The sequence below is a fragment of the Lytechinus pictus genome, chromosome 2, assembly GCF_037042905.1.
Source record: "Lytechinus pictus isolate F3 Inbred chromosome 2, Lp3.0, whole genome shotgun sequence".
NCBI lineage: Eukaryota > Metazoa > Echinodermata > Echinoidea > Temnopleuroida > Toxopneustidae > Lytechinus > Lytechinus pictus.
The window spans coordinates 27744364-27765067 of NC_087246.1; the positions used below are offsets into that span (position 1 = coordinate 27744364).

The window sequence follows — 20704 nt, forward strand, 5'->3', positions numbered from 1 at the left end:
TATACTAATCATCTTGATAAAGATGAAGTGGGAATGCAACAGGGCCCTGGGAACGATTTCTTTGCAGGGGGTCCCAAAATAATTTGACAAGCAAAAAAATAAAATGGTTTTAACACTAAATGTTGATCATTTCCATATATTTCTCAAATTTTACACATCTACCGGAATTCCAGGGGTGCTGCCTATGCTATGGAAAATAATACACGCAGCATCTCCCTGGGAAATTCATGGGGGTGCTTCAGCACCCCCGCTTCCAAGGGCCATGGAATGCAAGGCAAGTAATATATTTGGGTACCTTTTCAGCTCCACGCATCAACGATGTTAAAAGTATCATCAACTCTATAAGTGGTGCATCGTTACCATCCTAAATACAGTAAAGAGCAAAATACACATTGAGTGACATATAACGGGAACGGGGTATAGAGAGAATTCCCTTATATATATAATATCTTACAGATCTAACACTGTAGGCCTACTTGTCTCTATCTCTCGAATTTCCCTGTCCCTCTTTTCATGTATTAACCTCCTGAGCGCCCTCCTCGGCCAGGCCCATAGGAGGGGGTGGGGTCAACTCATGAGGGCCGGGATTTTAATTTTGTTACTTATTTCGATATCTTTTTCGGTATTTTTTAGATCAAGGAACTCATTTTGCACTTGATAGGCATAGAAAAGAATAACTTTATCGTTTTGTTTTAATTCATTTTTTCAATTTATTTTTGCTGATGGCCAACAACCCCTCCCCCTAGTTACAGGCCAGCAATTTCTGTGTACATAGATATCTACATAGACCAAAATAAACGATGTTTATCTTGATTCTAGGACATCTACCCCATGGATATCCACCCCCGGACGTCCACTCCAGGACAACTACCCTCTAGGACATCCACCCCGATAGGTCTAGTACTCTCTAGACCAAATTCTCATTTGGTCTAATGACCACATGGTCTAATACCCAATTAGTCTAATGACCACTTGGTCTAATAGCCAATTGGTCTAATTACCACTTGGTCTAATAGCCAATTGGTCTAATGACCTCTTGGTCTAATAGCCAATTTGTCTAATGACCTCTTGTTCTAATAGCCATTTGGTGTAATGCCCAGTTGGGCTTATCATTACTTGGTCTAACTTTCATTTGGAGTAATTGCAATTTCGTCTAATGTATTTCATTGTCAGTTGGTCTAATTGCATTCGGTCTAATACTAGATCATCTAATTGTTGGTTAGTCTTATACTAGTTGGTCTAATACCAGCTTGTCTAATCCTCACTTGGTCTATTATTCATTTGATCTATTGCAGTTGGTCTAATGTGCAGTTGGTCTAATTTCCATTTCAGCTCATTTCCACTTGGTCTAATTTCCACTTCGGTTAATTTCCACTTCGTCTAATTTCCAGATAGTCTAACATTCATTTCGTCTACATGTCACTTGGTCTAATTTCCAATTTGTCAAATTTCCATTAGGGATAATGGTTTGTTGGGCTATTCCCATTAGGCCAACACACATACAGTTTATTAATGTTATTTGTGTTTTTGTTTTTCATTGTTGAACCTGACCACTGTAGAAATTGAACATTGCATTACATGTTGTCCGCTCTAGGCCTTATATTAGGCCTATCAGGGGATGGGGAAGGAATAAAAAATAAGAACAAGCGAAAATTAATCAAGTGGAAATGATAATGATAAAGAAGAATGAAGAAGCCCAGTACATTTAAAACAAAAGTTGATGAAGAAGAAGGAGAAGAAAAAGAAGAAAAGAGAGAAAAGAAGGAAAAGAATGAAAGGAAGGGTGAAAGAGATAGAGAAAAGAAGAAATTGAAGGGAGAGGGGAGAGAAGGGAAGAGAAAAGAAAAAAAGAAGGAAAACAAAGGAGAGGGGACGAAAAGGAAGGGGAAAGGGAGAAAGAAACAGTGAAATGGAGAGAGAGAAAAAAAATTAAGGAAAGAACAAAAAAGAGAAGGGAGCATTGGCGTAGCTAGGATTTTTTTCCTGGAGGTCACTGGGGGGTCCTTGCTTTTTCAGGGGGGGCACCATTTTTTCCGTTGTGTGTGTATGTGTCACAAGGGCGGATCCGACTTTCGCCAATAGGGGACGGGGCCCGAAATTATCTTCACCTATAGTTCCCCCGATCAGTCACTTCTTAGTTTTATTCTTATAGAACAACATAAACATGAAATAATCTCATAAGCCTTATAAAAAGTGCGAGCGCGAAGCGCGAGCGATTTTTTTGGGTTACTTTCATGTATTTTGTCCTGAAAATGTAATATTCTGTGGAATGTTATGTGTGATCCTGAACAAGATTCGTATGTAACTAGATGGTTACTGCGAAGGCCAAGCGCAAGCAGAAATTTTTATTAACTGTTCTAGCATTATCGAAAAGGGACCTGTTAAGGACTGCTTACAGTTACTCACGAAGACGGTATATATTTCAATAATGCGAGCGCGAAGCGCGAGCAAATTTTTTTGACATTCCGACCTAAAAAATTGTCATTCTAAGCACTTTTTGTATTAATAAATGGGATAGGTATGTAACTAAACAATTGATGCGAGCGCGAAGCGCGAGAGGAAGAAAATTGAGATTTTAGACATATATAAAAGCGGGACACTCTATTCATATTTTGTAAATCATAAATAGGATATAGTTAATTGGGTATCATTAATAATGCGATCGTGAAGCGTGAGCAGACAATTATTGATATTCTTATGTGAAACTGGATAATTTAAGTATATTTAATATAAAGAACATGCAGGCTATCGCGCATGACCTAGATTTAGACCTAGAATCTGGGCAGTCTGAATACATTTGTTTAATGGAACATTATGAAATACACGTAGACAATAGGAACTTGGCAAATCAAACAATTTGACCACGCAGCGTGAGCTTAAAAATGCTGATATGTAGACTATAAAAGGGACATTTTACAGCTAGAACACTTAAATTTGTTAATGAAAAAAAATTGATGAGAGCTCGATGTCCGAGCTAAAATATATTTTGTATATTGACTTCAAAACTTGCTCCATATCAGCCTATTGAGCAAGATATGAATTTCATCGAACAGGCAATTCTGGCGCGAAGCGCAAGCAAAAGTTTGGTTTTTTTTGCAAGTCTTCCCTTCACATTATTTCATTCACTCGTCTTCCTCCTCTTATTTTCCTCTTCTTTTTTCTTCTGTTTTTCATTTTCATTTTTTGGATTTTTCCTTTTTTTTTTCTTTCTCCTTTTTTTTTTTTTGCTCTGCCAATTTTTTTCAGGGGGGAACCTGGGGGGCACACCAAATCTCAGGGGGGGGGCACGTGCCCCCAGGCCCCCCGTAGCTACGCCACTGGAAGGGAGGGAGGGAAAATGAGAGAGAAAACAATTTAGTGAGAGGGGAGAAGAAAGGAAGGGGGAAAGAGAAGGGAAAAAGGTAAAAGGGGGAGAAAGAAAACGGAAAAATATAGGGAAAGGAAACGAAAAGAAAAGGGTGGAAAAAACATACGACATCGACAACAAATTTATTTTGCTACCACATACAAAACTGCAAATTCTTTCAAATATTTTGTTGGGGACAACATTCATATGTTAGGGATCGTGCGCCCGTTGCCCCCCCCCCCCCCCCATCCATTTTAAGTAGGATGAGGCGAAGAGGTAGAAAAAAAAAACAGAATGAGAAAATAAGATGAATGACTTCTAACAAAATATTCAAAACAAAATTAAATGATCTAATGTCTTATTTGTAACTTTTGGAATTCCCCAAACTGCATAACTTTTTAAAAAATTAAACCAAGTGGAAATTAGCCGAAGTGGAAATTAGACCAAGTGCTGTTAGACCAGCTGGAAATTAGACTAAATGGTTTTAGCCCAACTGTTCATTAGACGAATTGAATATTAGACCAAGTGGGAATTAGACGAACTGGTTATAGAAGAAATGGGTTTAAAATATATTTAGACTAAGTTGGACGAACTGATAAGTAGACCAAGTGGTATTAGACCATCCGATATTTCACCCTTTGATTCGTTTATGATTAAAGTTATAATTACATTTAAAATTCATTTGAATCATGTATTCATAAATGGACTGATTATAACCATACATCCATGATGTAAGAATATATTGAGCGCGGGAGCGGAGCAGCCGCGCGAGAATTTTTAGAATGCAAAATTAGGCCAGTTTAAACACTTAGTTAGTACAGTATTTGTGATTTAAACAAAAATATCACTTCTGTCTTGAAAAGTGTGGGGATGATTGAACATGCTACCCCGAGCCCTCTCTCCGAAAAGTGGGGGGTATTTATCACCTGACATTAAGTTATGCTCTACACTTTATTCTCTCAATGCTGTTTTGAAGAGAAATACACTGTTAATATATATAATACCTAAAATCTCTGTGTGTTTCGTACCAACCGATATTACAACCCCCCCCCCGCACTTGCACTCTCGCACACTTGCACTTTCACTTTTATCAACATGATTATAACTTTCTCATTTGAATTTTTCTTTCCCTATCTACTTTTTTGTAATATTCCTATTATTTTGTGCAATAATATATAAGTCTCTTTTATTGCACTGTTTGTCTGGTTTTCCCCTTTCCCTTTGAGGCCTTTATCAATTTCAAGCTCTAAGCTTAAGATGGAGGTCTCCCACATTTCAAAATGAATTATTTATTTTTTCTGCTATTTGTTTTAATGATAATTAAAAAAAATCATCAGGTATAAATATATTCAAATTAGATTGTTTGAATTATTCAATTCAATTCAATTCAATTGAATATATATATGCATATGTTATTCATTATGTCATTTGCTTATTGTTATGTTATGCTAAGAAAAAGTGATTACACTTGTGTATATATACTTTTGTTATTGGAATGTGGAAATAAATAAATCAAATCAATCAAATCATATATCCCCAAGCCCAATTGCCTATTATACTGACCTATAATAAATACATTTCAAGGACAAGGACCCGATATGTATCTCACTGATCAGATAATGCGAGCGCGAAGCGCGAACTGAAAAGTTTTGATATATTCGGACCTAAAAAGGGGACATTTAAGGACTATCTTTTAGGAATTCATGAGAGCATACATATCTCACCATAGTCATCTAATGCGAGCGCCAAGCACTTGCTGAGTTTTGTTAGAATTACACCTAAACCAAAGACCTAAACACATGAAGCACTTTTTGTAGTCATTGTAATCATGAACATGAACATTTTTGAAAGGACTGTTTTTAGGAATTCATATAATGATCAGATCTCACCAATCCACTAATGCGAACGCAAGCACGAACTGGAAATGTTTTATATTCAGACCTTAAAAGGAGGAAATCACTTAAATAAGTCATGAAAAAGAAGAATATGTCACTATATAAAACAATAATAACTCGAAGTGCGAGGAAATATTGTGTATATTAACTAGAAAACGGGATGCTTTAGTATAAACAGTATTATAAATCTCATTAAACAGATAATGCAAGCACCAGGAATGATGAACACATAGGCCCAAAGCAAATTACGTTTCATAAAGTTATGAAGAAAAAAATCTTATGCAATATAATATAATATAATACAATACAATACAATACAATACAATACAATACAATACAATACAATACAATACAATACAATACAATATAATATAATATAATATAATATAATATAATATAATATAATATAATATAATATAATATAATATAATATAATATAATATAATATAATATGATATGATATGATATGATATGATATGATAATAATAATAATAAGACATTTATAATGCGCAAAACATATCCACCCTATTAGGGGTGCTCAATGCGCTTACAATAAACTTAACTCACTACTGGTACAACTTACAATTTGGCCATTAGATAAGTTTTCAAACTGGCCTTGAAATGTTCTACTGATCTACAGTCTTTTAGTTTAGTTGGAAGATTGTTCCATAGACGGGGAGCTGCTGATGCAAATGCACGATCTCCCCATGACCGTCTGGTTTTGGGAATAGAGAGATCAAAAGAAGTCTTAGAAGAGCGAAGACCAGAGCGACCAGGTTTGCGAAAATCAAGAAGAGATGAGATGTATTCTGGTGAAGAGAAGGTCAGCGCACGATATGCTATCAGAAGAATTTTATAGGTTATGATAATGATATGATATAATATAGATATATGGCTTTGAGAGGCATGGTTGTTTCTAGAGGCTCAAGGGGACCGCAACGCGACTATGCCCGAGGGCATGGTCTGGCCGAGTGCGGTACCCGCGAGCCGAATTGAAACAACCAACATGTCTCGAATATAAAAGCAGTCCATATATATTTTATGAACCGAATTATTAAACATAAACGTTAGGGCCTGGTCTAGGTTTAGATCTAGTAAAACTAAAACAAAAAAGCCTGCCCCTGGCCTAGGCCCAAAGCTAACGTAAGGTCTAGGCCCTTACTTAGCCCTGCCCTGAAGTTAGGTCTCAAAATCGAATATCAAAGCAGTTCCCGAGCAGTTCATACCGATAGTCCCTACTAGGCCTAGGCTAGATATTTTTAGGAACCAAATTAGGGTCTGATTCTGAATAGGGTCTAGGGCCTACAGTGCATGTAGCTAGATCTAAAGTTCAGTCTTAAAATTTAGACTAGAGTATAATCTAACGTTAGATCTAGTCGACTAAACCTACGTCCTAACGTTAGATCTAGAGTCTACTCTTAACTTCTAAGCTAACGACAATTGTCCCAGGCTAAGGTTAAGTAACGACATGAACGAGTTAAACGTTTATTGTTAGAAAGTGCAGTGACCGTCTAATCTTTTCACCTGACTCACTATTTGCGAGCATGCATTTGAGCGAACTTCCCCAAGACTTGATGATTGATATACATCCGTTATGTCCTTAATAAGCTAGTTTTATTTTCAATAAATGCCATATATTTTAACAGGAATTAACAAGCAAAAGTCAAAGATCGGCATCGTTCCATCGATATGTCATATCCGTTGCGCGCACTTGCGCAATAAGCGCGTAAATGCGCGAATTGTCTAAAACTTTCGATCAAATCGCGCGGATATTTATGGTATCCGTAATCACCGCAGAAAGCAACATTTTGCATGCAATCAAATGGGGATTTCAGCCAAATTTTGCTATGCCCGTCGTTAAGGGGCGGATCAGGGGGCAACGGGCAGTATTCTTGTTAACTATGCCCGTTGCCCTTGGTTACCACCTTAGTTTGTTGTTTTGAAGGCATGGTCGTTTACATGACCTCCGTTTTGACCAATCAGAGGAACGGATTATTCGACATTGAGGTTTATAAAAAATAATATAATATAAATTTCTTCTTTCCCCACTATACGTTTCTCTTTTTCTCCCCCCCCCGTTTTTTTTTTTGGGGGGCAGCCGATTGTTGGGGGGGGGGTCCCCCATGTAGTTACGCCACTGATTTGAACTGAACTCTAATCAATTCAAATTATACATCTCTAACTATGACTCAGCCCTTTACTGACATTACTGCCACTCTGCTGCACGTTGAGATCATGTAGATGAGTAAACCGAAACCATTGAGTGATTGTGACCGATTAACGAAACGCGAACCGAACCGAACAGAAAGACGTATTCGTAGGCCTAATTTAAAACTATTATTGGTATTATTTTTATATGTTGAATTAATCATTTGAATAGTCACTTAATTGCAATTTATTAAAAATTAAGCTTAATTTAATTTAAAGCTTAAAATTCATGTCTTATAAAATATAACATAAGCTTGATGTCAAAATGTTTACGAGTATTTCAAATTGGCAACTTCTTTGACCTGAAACAGCAATATGGCACCGGAAAAGGTGTCCTAGATATCGTCAAAAACCACCAAATATTTTACCGAACAAAATTACTGATCGGAATTTTCACTTGCTTATAGTTTTCTACAGTATCTACGGGATCAGCGGGGGGACATTTCAGCCCACTTGATGATCTACAACTTGAAAGAATGAAATAATGAATCTGGATTCCCTGTCGCTGGCCTTTTCTCAGATTACCAATCTTGTGGCCAATCTCAACAAAAAGAATTACAAGCAAAGTGTCGGGGAAATCTCTCGCGTAAGTAAAGTAACGTTTATAGATGTCGTTGGTTGAGTAAAAAAAAATTATGTAATTTTTGTTTGTCTTAAAAATATTCATGAAGTTAGAACGCTTCAGGATTAATTTTGGTCTTCATTTGGATTTTAAAATGACAACAAAAAAATTCATTTTTCATGACACTGTCAGCTGGTCAGTGTCACTGATCATGGATTCATTAATATCGCGACGCTCAGAACAGAGACAGAGGCGGATTGCGTTTTGGGATCGAAAAGGGGGCAAGCAAGCTTGCTCCGCGCACTCGAGACTGCGGTGCGCGGAGCTACATGTAGCTTGCTTGCCCCCGGCCCCCTTTTCAATCCCATACAAAAGAATCAATGCAAGGATCCGATGACCGGGCCGGGGTAATAATATATCTGTAAAGCGCTTAGAGACGTCGTTCCGATGTGTTAAGCGCTATATAAATGCGGAATATTATTATTGCGGTTCTGATTAGCCATAAATCTATTCATCAATTTGATTTAGGATGATGACAAAGTACCGACTACCGGTAAGTGTTGAAAACAACATAATAAAAAAAAGAATCAAGTTGACTGTCGACTGCCATATCTTCATTTGCAATTCCTCATTTGCTATGACTGCAGAGTGTAAAAAAATAGGATGAAAACCAATTTATTTACTCTGGCCAATGTACATGTAAATCATCGTTCTGAATTCTGAGTTCTGACCATCACCCGGGGCCGAAGGCCGAAAGAATGAAACAAGAACAGGTCTGATTTTGCTTTGGCATGCATTGACATTGTTGTTTCATTTATAATTATACGGCGCATATCATTCAGCAGTGATTATTTGCGCTAGCATAATTTGCATGTTTTAGAAGAAGAGTAGTCTCAGCCAGGCATTTGGAGAATTAATCGTTTGCTAATGTGAGAATATCTCTTCTAATTTTAGACTCCTGGCGCTTGTTTGTAATCGATCAAAGAGCGCAGGTCACAAAAAATACTGTTCTACATAAGCATGACAAGGCCTAAGAATTTCCCGCCAGCAGATGAAAAAATGAAACTTGTAAAATTATATTAATTCTGCCTGCTTTAAAGGTCAAGTCCACCCCAGAAAAATGTAGATTTGAATAAATAGAGAAAAATCAAACTAGCATAACGCTGAAAATTTCATCAAAATCGGATGTAAAATAAGAAAGTTATGACATTTTAAAGTTTCGCTTATTTTTCACAAAACAGTGATAAGTATGCACAACTTAGTGACATGCAAATGAGACAGTCAATGATGTCCATCACTCGCTATTTCTTTTGTTTTTGTCTCACCTGCATAGCAGAGTGAGACTATAGGCGCCGCTTTTCCGACGGCGGCGGCGGCGTCAACACCAAATCTTAACCTGAGGTTAAGTTTTTGAAATGAAAGCATAACTTAGAAAGTATATGGACCTAGTTCATGAAACTTGGCCATAAGGTTAATCAAGTATTACTGAACATCCTCCCTGAGTTTCATGTCACATGACCAAGGTCAAAGGTCATTTAGGGTCAATGAACTTAGACCATGTTGGGGGAATCAACATCAAAATCTTAACCTAAGGTTAAGTTTTTGAAATGTCATCATAACTTAGAAAATGTATGGACCTAGTTCATGAAACTTATACATAGGGTTAATCAAGTATCACTGAACATCCTGCATGAGTTTCACATCACATGACCAAGGTCAAAGGTCATTTAGGGTCAATGAACTTTGGCCGAATTGGGGGTATCTGTTGAATTACCATCATAACTTTGAAAGTTTATGGATCTGATTCATGAAACTTGGACATAATAGTAATCAAGTATTACTGAACATCCTGTGCAAGTTTCAGGTCACATGATCAAGGTCAAAGGTCATTTAGGGCCAATGAACTTTGGCCAAATTGGGGTATTTGTTGAATTACAGCCATAAATTTGAAAGTGTGTTGGTCTAGTTCATAAAACTTGGACATAATAGTAATCAAGTATCACTGAATATCCTGTGCGAGTTTCAGGTCACATGATCAAGGTCAAAGGTCATGTAAGGTCAAAGAACTTTGGCCACGTTGGGGGTATTTGTTGAATTGCCATCATATCTCTGTAAGTGTATTGGTCTAGTTCATAAAACGTGGAAATAAGAGTAACCAAGTATCACTGAACATCTTGTGCGAGTTATAGTAGTTTTCAAAATCAGCACTGCTGCTATATTGAATCGCGTGATGCAGGTGAGACGGCCAGAGGCATTCCACTTGTTTATTGTTTGAATTATACAATATTTCATTTTTTACAGGTTTGACAATAGGGACTAATTCGACTGAATCATATAGTTTTAAGCAATGCTAGTTCCAACTGTTCATGGTGGAATCAAGCGTTGTTTCACTTGACAATGAGGAGAAAATTAGAATATTTAATGTAATAGAATACAAAAGAAATAGTGAGTGGATGATGTCATCAGTCTCCTCATTTGCATACCGACCAGGATGTGTGTATAACTGTTTTGTGAAAATTAAGCGAAACCTTAAAATGTCATAACTTTCTTATTTTAGGTTCGATTTTGATGAAGTTTTCAGTGTTTTGGATTTTTCTCTTTTTATTCAAATCAACTTTTTATTGAGGTGGACTTGTCCTTTAAGTTAACAAAATGATATCAAAATCTGACTTTCCTTTGCAAAATGCTAGACCTTTTAGGAACCGAAAGAAAATTTTGCCAATGGTTACACCGCCATCTTGGCTATCATGGAAAGCACATGCTCAATGTCAAAGGGCCAATCACTCAGTAGGACACTCATATCACTGCATGCTTGGTTTCAATTGTTTATATCATTTCTTTTCAAAAAGTTTGATACAGCATCAGATTTCTTGGAATTTATTCCAGATATCTTTGTCACCCACACCAAAGTTGTTGAGGATGGTTTAATAGACAAAACTGGAAATTAGAGAATGGAATCCACTGCTCACGATCAAGAAAGAATATTTAGACAACTGCTTAAAGCACTAATGCTGTTGCACCTTGGTGTATAATGCAAATAATGATTTTAAAAAAATGGTTTTTGTTCTTGATTTTCTTCCAGCTCGTTTCTCACAACGGGCCAGAGGCAGACAGGCACCTGCTGCGCTGCCTCTTCTCCTACATTGACTTTTGTGATGGTAAGAGCAGCGGCAAAGACTTTTATGAGGTGAGAGAAAAGAAAAATCTTTCATTTATAACAATGCAAAGCTTACTGGATGTATATAAAAAAAGGAAACACATGTTTTCATATAAGGAAAATTGTTATTGTAGTGACAACATGAAATTAATCTTGCTGAAAGTACATTTTATTAGCATTGGAATGGTACATACATAAGCATCTCTGAAGAAAAAAAATATATATAATTGTGCAATACTCAACCCATGAACCCAGTGGACTCAGTCTTATTAATTGGGGAAATTTAACATTTATTGTTGCATCATCTATTTTGGTTTTTTTATCTGTTGTAAACATTCTCCTTTTTACATATTGATTAAATTGAATTTTAGCTATTTGTAATTAAGAATTATTAAGTCGACAAAGCAAATGGCCAAATACTCATTTATATTATTTGTAGACACAAAAGTGCCTATTCAATATGCAGTAGAAGGGAAACACTTTGTCTTTGCCCATTATTTTTTTAGAACATTTGTGTTCAGTGTTTCTTGGTCATACAATTTACCCGATTCAGTTATTTTAGAATTATAATGATTCATACTTGAGCTGCTTTGTAGAACACTTTATATACATATAGGCTTCTGATAAAGAAATTTTGTTTTATTGTTTACAAATTTCTGACATCCCTCTATTGATGGTATAACTCATCAGTAAGATGCCATCAGAATCCAGAAAGAAAAATTTTGGACATGACTCCATCCCCCTTATTTACAATTTTCCTTTGTACATAATTATTTCAACAGACGCAGCTGCTGATACAGGAGTGCTCTTTACTTATCACCAAACCTAATTTTGTTTCAACTTTGTGCTTTGCTATCGACAACCCTCTGCACCAGCAGAAGGTGAGTTGAATACTATGTGCATAACCTTTGAACTTAATAGAATGTAATGTTTTTAACTGTACATGGAGGCATGGCATACATGTAAGCCATGGTGAGATGCTCTGGAGATATTCTTTTCTTCATTTGTTAAACTGTTAGTGGAGCTTGCATGCAGATGACACTAAACAACAGGCCAACTTCTCTTGTTCCCATTTTGAGCTTGCAGATCTCAGTAAGAGGTCACAGCTCAGTACATGTATGTGAATTGGCCGCTTTACAATAATTTACATGTACACTGTAAGCTTCACACTGTAACCAACACAATTTAATTTTTATTTTTAAAAAAGGTACATGTACATCATATATATCAAAATAAAATGCAGGTGCAATGAAGAAGATTTGCAGTGAATATCGATAGAATTCATGTACCGGTAATTGTTGCTGCTATCCCTTAAAAAATTTAGAGATTGATAGAATTCCTGCTAAGCATTCATTTTGTATTGTATTTTTTTTTATTTACGAGTTTGTTTCCTTGTTATATAGATTTAAAAAAGATAGATGTAAATGTACATTTATACTGTTATACAATTCCCTATTACAGCTGTACAGCATTGCATGTATGTACCCACCTATCTCTTTTTTTTTCAAATTCATAATTTCAGAGTCTAAAGCCAAGCCAGCAGTTCTTCACCCAACTGAGCAAAATCTTAAAGCTCACTTCAGTTCAAGAAGTTGTCTTTGGGCTTGCTCTGACACACTCAGTTAAATCTGAAACCAGGTCACTAGGTAAGTCAACTTATCCCATTATCCTTGCATAATATTCCCCATTTTCCAATCATGTTTACAGTGTTCAAAAGAAATGAAATCATGGGATTGATCTTTCTCTGATGATATTCTTGCATCTTTTTAGCCTGAATTTGTCGTAACTCCACATGGATCGCAAGACTTTGAAACCCATGCATCTTTTTAGACTGCATTTGTCATACTTTACATTGCAGTTTCACAGCGGAATATAATTTTTGCATTTGCAATATGGACCGAGAATTGCTCAAAGATGCGTTTTCATGCTGGTAGGAAAATATATACAGAATCATTTGTTCAGTCAAAATGATAATATACTCCCTCACAATGGACATTTATAAATAAAATTTTTACTTTGATAGATAATTTGTCCTATGATGTATTACTGAGAAAATTCAGGTGAAATAAAAATATTTTATAAGAGTACATGTACATAGCAGGTTAAGGTAATATTAGCATGTATAAAATTTTGTGGATACCACATTACTTTTTTTTTAAGATTGCATTTGCAAAGAATATCTAGACCAAACTTTGATATATATGAACTAAAATTTGAACTGCAATGTAAAAAAAAGAGTAATCAGTAGAATTATACATGTGCATTTTTTCATGATTGGTCATGCAGGCTTTGAAAAAAAATAAACTTGCTAAGAAAACATGATAAATGGTTACCTACATATAAATTTGATAGCATCCTAACTCATGGTTACCATTTTCCTGTATTTCATGATGTTGCTTCCCAAGTTACATATATATTTCCTCTCTCTATATGAAGATGTGGCTTTTTTTCATTTCTTCAGATTGATTTTTAATTCAGCTATTGTTAATTTTTCTCTGTCTAGTCCTTTTTCATTTAACCTTTCACTTCCACCTACATGTGAACATAACTCCCATTTTTCTTCTACACATCCGATCTATCAATCATATCTTTCATCATTATCCAAGTTTCTTAGCAATACACTGCAACACATACATGTACATGTAGATTGCTGTGAACAATTTTTCTTAGTTTTTAATTTTGACTACCAAGCCTTCTTATTGATTTATCTTTATTTTTTGTGTGTCAACAGCTCTCCAGTTTGTAAAGCAGAAGTTGCCTGATCTTGTCCGTGCCTACATAGATGCTGGTGAGAGATATTACTATTCTTCATTTATTTCTTCATGCACTTTGTTAATTTAAATCAATTTAATCATGTCTATGGGCAAATCCTCAACATACGTGTTTTACATCCTTTTTTCATTTTAATAATTTATATTACCATAACAAATTCTGAGTAGTTATTTGATAAAGCCAACGTGGAAATATTTTACCAGGCCTTGGAAAACCCACAAAAAGTCACCAGAAATGAAATTTTAGTTAAATAACCCTCACAGAAGGAGACTCTCAGCTTTGAAGTGATATGTAACTCAAAACTATTAGACGATCGATGATCCTAACTCTCATTCCAAAGAAAAAAAATGTTCATTTCCACAGAATGTTACTGTTGAGATAAGAGTGATGGAAGTAGACAAGTCTATTGAAGTACAGTTACCCTTGCACTCTAGAGTGTTCATATATGTCACAAGCAGTCATATTGGAGGACAAAACAATAAGGAATCTGTGCACCATACTATAAAAACAATGATTTGTCATGGTTTGATGAACAGGTTTCTTTTGTTAAGCTTCCCAGTGTGGATGAAGGATGAAGTCACTGTGTATGCTCTATTGTGTAAAGGTGACAAAAAGAGGATTAGAACTCATTAACATCTTTTCAAAAGGAGTCATTAATTTAGCTCCAAAGTTATCACACCCTGATTCGACACATCCTGTTTATAATTTCAGAGAGGTATTGAAGCAAGAGTTTATCCAGTTTTTAATTTAATTAAAGGAGTTCAAAATAAGGATATTTTGCAACATATAGACAAAAAATATGGGTCTAATTAAAACTATCAAAACAGCAGCTTGGTTTTACATAAATATTTTATGTTCAGTTCCAAACTTGGCATGCAATCTGGATTGAAAAAATATTTATTTAACTGGTAATGATATCATTATAGCATTACCAGCAGCTTTCCCTCATCTTTTCTTCTTTTCGTAATGCGCATTGAGACCTTTGTAAGGCGTAAGGCGCTACACAAAAACTGTTCTTTAATATTATTATTATACTAATGGAAAGAAATCCATATCATAGCTGATATTCATTCAAATTACCGTTTTGCCTGAATAGACATACGTAACCAGCAAGAGAGTGGATTAGCAGACTTTTCTGTGGAGATACTCCAACTGCTCTTGAGCCATCTACTTTACAGATCGCCTGATCAGCTAGGACTTGGAACTGTACAGCTAGAGGCCTTCACCAAGACTCTCAAGAAAGGTAAGGAATGATTTTACGATGAGGATGATAATGGTGATGAGGGTAATGAGGAGGATGAGGAAGAAGAAGATGGTGGTGTTACTAGTGATGATGATGATGATGGTGGCGGTGGTAGTGGTGGTGGTGATGATGGTGATGATGAATGATGATGTCATGATGATGATGATGATGATGATGGTGATGATGATGGTGATGATGATGGTGATGATGGTGGTGGTGGTGTTGATGGTGATGATGATGATGATAATGGTGATGATGGTGATGATGGTGATGATGATGATGATGATGGTGATGATGATGTTGAGGATAGTTGTTAGATGGTAGTTGTTATATAGTGATGGGTGTTAAACTGTCAAGTAAAATAAGTACACATAGTAATTTGTAGAGATGGTGATAATGATAATGTTCTTGATTATTGTGAGCAAAATTAATTAAGAGATAATCATTACATACATGGTAATGATAATGATGGTGTTCATGAATATGATGGTTTCATGTATAATGATGATAATGATCACAATGATGACAAAGATGATGAAAATGATGGTGATGTAGGCCCTGAAGTTCTTAATTTATAGGAAAAAGTCAGTTTGGCCTTAAAGGGATACTCTAGGCTGAAAATAATATGTTTTGTTGAACAGATAAAGAAAAAGACAAAATTTCATCAAATTCGGACAAGGACTATGGCATTCTAAATAATTCTTGTAATAACATAAGAAAAAGGAAAGTAGGGATGTGACATCATCAACCCACCTAATGAATATCCATGATAACATGCTTGTAACTCTTTTCACAAAATATTGCTAAACTTTAAAATTCAATAATTTCACTAAATTTTTTTCTGATTTTGATGAAATTTTTAGCATTTTACTCTATTTATTTAGATATAAACATTTTCAGCCCAGAGCATCCCTTTAAAGTACCTACATATATAATATGTTTAGGGAACTGTGACCATGACTAAGGGCACCACCAAGGTCTACATCTTTATTTAAAAAGGATTTTTTTTACCTTGATATCCAATAGCAAGTTATCACATTAATTGTGCATGTTCAAGAGGGCTAGCAATAAGAACTATTCAAATATTTGCCAGATGAATAGGATTTTAGAAAGTACAGTACTTATAGAATTAATTCAGTATATGAAAAAACAGATGGATTCTTGACTGTGCGTAGGCAAACTATATTCTTCCGCCATTGCCTGACCAAGAATATACATGTATGAGACACCCATCTTCTGAAATCATCAAATTATGAGCTGTAGGTGGTTTCAGACCACCTTGATGTTCGTCAGTTCCAGGTATTTTCTGATCGGGAAATTTACCCCGATCAGAAAATACCAGGTAATATTGGCAATGTGAAAGCAAATTACGCCTCTCCCCGAAAAAAAATACCCACTAAATAGTAGGTAGGCCTACTTGTCAAAATTACGAGAAATTTCGCGGGGATTTTTCAAAGGTCGCAGGTATTTTGACAATGTGAAAGCAATTTACGGGAACTTTTAGCCCAGCGTGTAGTTGGTTGTGGGCGCCGTGGGTGGCTGCTGAGCTAGCGATTTTGAATCATGCGCCTTGCTTGCTTCTCAGACCATACTGCGCATGCTCGTAACTTCAGGAACTTATTCCGAAGGGTATGTTTCGGGGTGGTGTGAATGCAGGAATAATTAATGGGTATTTTTTTAGCCTAAAAATGTTCTCGTAATTTAACGGGGATTCTTATGATCGAGGCGGTTTGAAACTACTTTGTTTGAAACCACCTTAAAAATCAATGGATCGTTGTTAGTCTTATAAAGTACATGAGCCAGTTTGGAAGATGAACCATCAAACTGTTCTGTAAATGTGGAGTGAACAAATGTTTTGGTATAACCTTTGCTCTTTGACCTCATGACCCCTAAAACTCATTGGATCATTGTCATACCTACATGCATACATGAACCAAGTTTGAAATTGAACCTTCAAACTGTTCTTTAATTTTGACAGTGTTTTGGGGTATATGAAATCTGTAACATTTGACCTTTGATCTTGATACCCTGAAAACTAATCAGGGGTGGTATTCTGAGATCCATTTTATCTCAGATAATATAAAATATTTTATCTCCGTTAAAATCAGTGAGATAAAATACCCTTGAAATCTTTCCGAATTGGTATTCTGAGAACAATTTTATCTTTATTTTATCTCAGTAAGACACACCTATTTTTTAATCAATATCCAATGAGAAACACGCTTTTAAGTTCTCTCATCTTACTCAACCAATGGAAATCCATTCCGCTAGGAGGTGTGGCAGAGGAGTGAGATTGTGTCAATTTATTGACTTCAAATACGCTTGCACTATATGCTTAAACGTCTTTACAGAGATTTCTTTTATAAAATAATGACAATACTCTCATCTTTTTTTTTTCGAAGTCTATATTGCATCTTTTCAAGCATCATGTCAAAGACAATATCAGTCGAGAAAGTCTTATGAAATAATTCCTGATTGTACAGGAATAACGTTAAGGTGTTATTCTCAATAGATATATAATTTTTCTTTATTTCATGTCAACAATTGCAGTTACATGTAATTCACCTAGAAATATTGATGAAATCAACCGTCAATGTCACGGAGATAAAGTAGCCCCTACCCTCTTTTAAGTTTTTTTTTTTTTTTTTTCAAAGTAACATGGGCGCAAGCACATCATCATTGCAATGGTAAAATACGCAATTGGCAAGTCTACGCAGGCACTGCTAGATATGCAAGATAAAATTTGAAATTTTATGTGAGATAAAATGTCATCTCAGAATACCAATTTCATTTTGAGAGATAAAATAAAATAGTTTGAAGATAAAATGACCTCAGAATACCGCCCCAGATCATTGCCACTCGTACCTACATACATGTGCATACTGGACCCAGTTTGAAATTGATCCATCAAACGGTTGTTTGGTCATTGTGAGAATGCAAACGGAATGGATAGAATGATAGATGACTTGAATACACAAGGACTGTGTGGTTTGCTTTAAAAAGGGACAGAAAATTCTGACAGTACATGTATTTTTGAATGGGAATGAATGATAAAATGCTAGCAAATTTGACAAGAATCATTGCTTCAAAAGACTTTGATTTTGTGTTGATTTTTTATTACATGTACTGTGAACACAAAACTGCCTGGTACTGGTTGGGTTCAGTAAAGTTGCTGTTTCTTTCAATAAAAGGAACATAACTCTTGAATGAAGGGGTGTAGCCTATAATGTGTGATTCATGTTGTATGCAAATCCATCTTGAACTTGTAATTATCTTTATTTTAATTTTTCGCTTGAAGCATTTGGATATTGGTAAGGCCATTTAAAATGTCCCAGCCTGCATCCATTTTGTAGGTTGCCTATTTTTTAAGGTAATATATTTGTGGGGGGGGGGGTAAAACCCCAAAAATGTAACTACATTTTTTTCTCAGGTAAAATTATTTCAATGATTTCCTTAAGTCTAACTTAAGTCTAACCATTTTGGAAAATTAGTCTGGCCAGGTTTTAAAGAATAGATTATACATGTAGGTTTGTCGGCTAATTTTGAAAGAAAAAAAAGGGGGGGCCTTCTTCTTGGCCTTTTTTTTCAAAGAAGCTGGACACTAAACATGTTATGAAGGTTGGGCCTACATGTACATGTATTGAAGAATGTGTGTTATTCCATGTGAGAATGTTATGCATTGTCAATAACCTTTTCATGTCTTGCACAATCTCTGTTTTGAGAGGTACTTGCATCAGCTGGTCTTATTGTTTGTTGTCTCATTATCATAATTTGTAAACATGAATGGTGGAATAATCACTGTCCAGTCTGGGTACCTATAAAGAAAATATGCTTGAACCGGGGAATTGTGCACTTTGGACTGTGATCAAAGTATGTGTTTTCAGTCAAAGTACACAGCTGCAAAACAGGGAATGTATGTTCTAGATGCTTGCATGTAAACAGCCATTTCACTCTTGAATTGCTGCTCGGATGTACATGTAACACTTCATGTACATTTCTACAAAGCTGTATTTTTGGTGCTTATCCCTTTGCTTTTATAAGGAATTATGTATCAGCAGAAACAAATTTATGCTTTCCATGGCGGAGGTGGATTTTTATCATGCTATATGAATCCCTTGGGCATAGGGATGATAACAGGTATCTATCAAATTTATCAGAAATGTACTCTAAATTGTGTTTGTAAAATTTTGCAATATCATAGTCATTCTATCAGTTATGCATTTTAAACATCCATTCATGTCCCTTTACCTACCATTGAAAATTAATCTGTGATTTCAAGGCTGATAAGGATCAAATGTTAATCCTAGGTCACCCAAGGGTTCATTTCATGCCGCCGCGCACAGAAAAATCAAGCCATAGAAGTCGTGGATGCCAGAAGTGGCGTCGCAGCATGCGCGACCCACTAGTTAGAAATCCACTGCCAAACGCGGTTCTTGGTGCGAGCTTTACTACAACTGTAATACTAATCTCGCACTAGTGTGAGTGATCCTAGGTACTCTGACTTGGTCCAGTCACTCTAGTGTAAAAATACATTTTGTTATGTGCACTGTCATTTGTATGTCCCATTGTCCACATACAATGCAAGTAGCTTGGAGTTTTCAGGAAATTAGAATTCATTATGCTTCTGAGAACGTGTATACATACATGTACATGTATGTATTCTCCATGATGCCTGATATGACGGTGTCTTTAGTTTTGTATTCAAGCCGACAGAACAATGGGCACTTATCATATACGTACAAAGTTTTATTGTTTGTTACCTTGGACCCCTTGCATGAAAGGGTCTTTTGTAGAACCAGTCTTTGTAAAATATCGCAAGGGGCTATAAATCAATATCACAAGGTCTTTTCTAAAAAACAAAATCATGAACATTAATGTGAATGTATACTGTATACGTAATTGATGTATTAAATATGGATCAAAGAAACAATGGGAAGAAACAAAAATCAAAATCGTGCATAAATTCTAGAGATATCTGTGATGAAAAATTGCCATTTTGTTTGTCTCCTGGGGAATTGAATGTTTAATACAATGCAGTATATGGCATAAAATTTGGATGGTGTTTCTGCTCACTTCATTTCTCACCTTTTTTTATTAAAGCACCAAGTAATGATTTTTGAGTGATTTTCGAATAGTTTTCGGGGCTTTTTTTACAACATATCACAGACATATTATAGGATGTTGCAGCTCAGATTTTTAAGAGTCAAATCAATGTTAGCTGGTCCCTTTAATCTTCCAGAAGAATAAAGTCACAATTTTAAAGAATAATGTCATATTAAAGATAAAGAGTTTTTAAATAAAAAAAGGCTCTCCCAGACTGTGAAGCAATCTAAACATAGTATTTAACAATTATTCATCCATAGTGTCAGGTTTTAAGATTAAAATCACTATGGCTCTACAGCGCCAATTATCTCGGGGCTAGTATTACATGTACCTGGCTCAGCTATTTCATTTGCCAACACAGACCAGGCCACAAACCCCCAGCTCTTTTATTGTTTGTTTATTGATTAAAAAAAACCTG

At 35.6% G+C, this 20704-nt stretch overlaps 1 protein-coding gene across 2 annotated transcripts in view; it reads left to right on the forward strand.

Annotated features, from left to right (window-relative positions):
- The first annotated feature begins 7742 nt into the window (after positions 1–7742).
- LOC129254471 (CCR4-NOT transcription complex subunit 1-like) overlaps positions 7743–20704 on the forward strand; it is a 54505-nt gene continuing 41543 nt past the window's right edge. For both annotated transcript variants that reach the window (XM_064114646.1, XM_054892936.2), the window contains exons 1-6: positions 7743–8035; positions 11094–11198; positions 11951–12049; positions 12691–12814; positions 13900–13956; positions 15037–15183. In XM_064114646.1, coding sequence (XP_063970716.1) covers positions 7934–8035; positions 11094–11198; positions 11951–12049; positions 12691–12814; positions 13900–13956; positions 15037–15183 — 634 coding nt within the window. In that variant the 5' untranslated portion in view covers positions 7743–7933. The remainder of the gene's footprint in view (positions 8036–11093; positions 11199–11950; positions 12050–12690; positions 12815–13899; positions 13957–15036; positions 15184–20704) is intronic.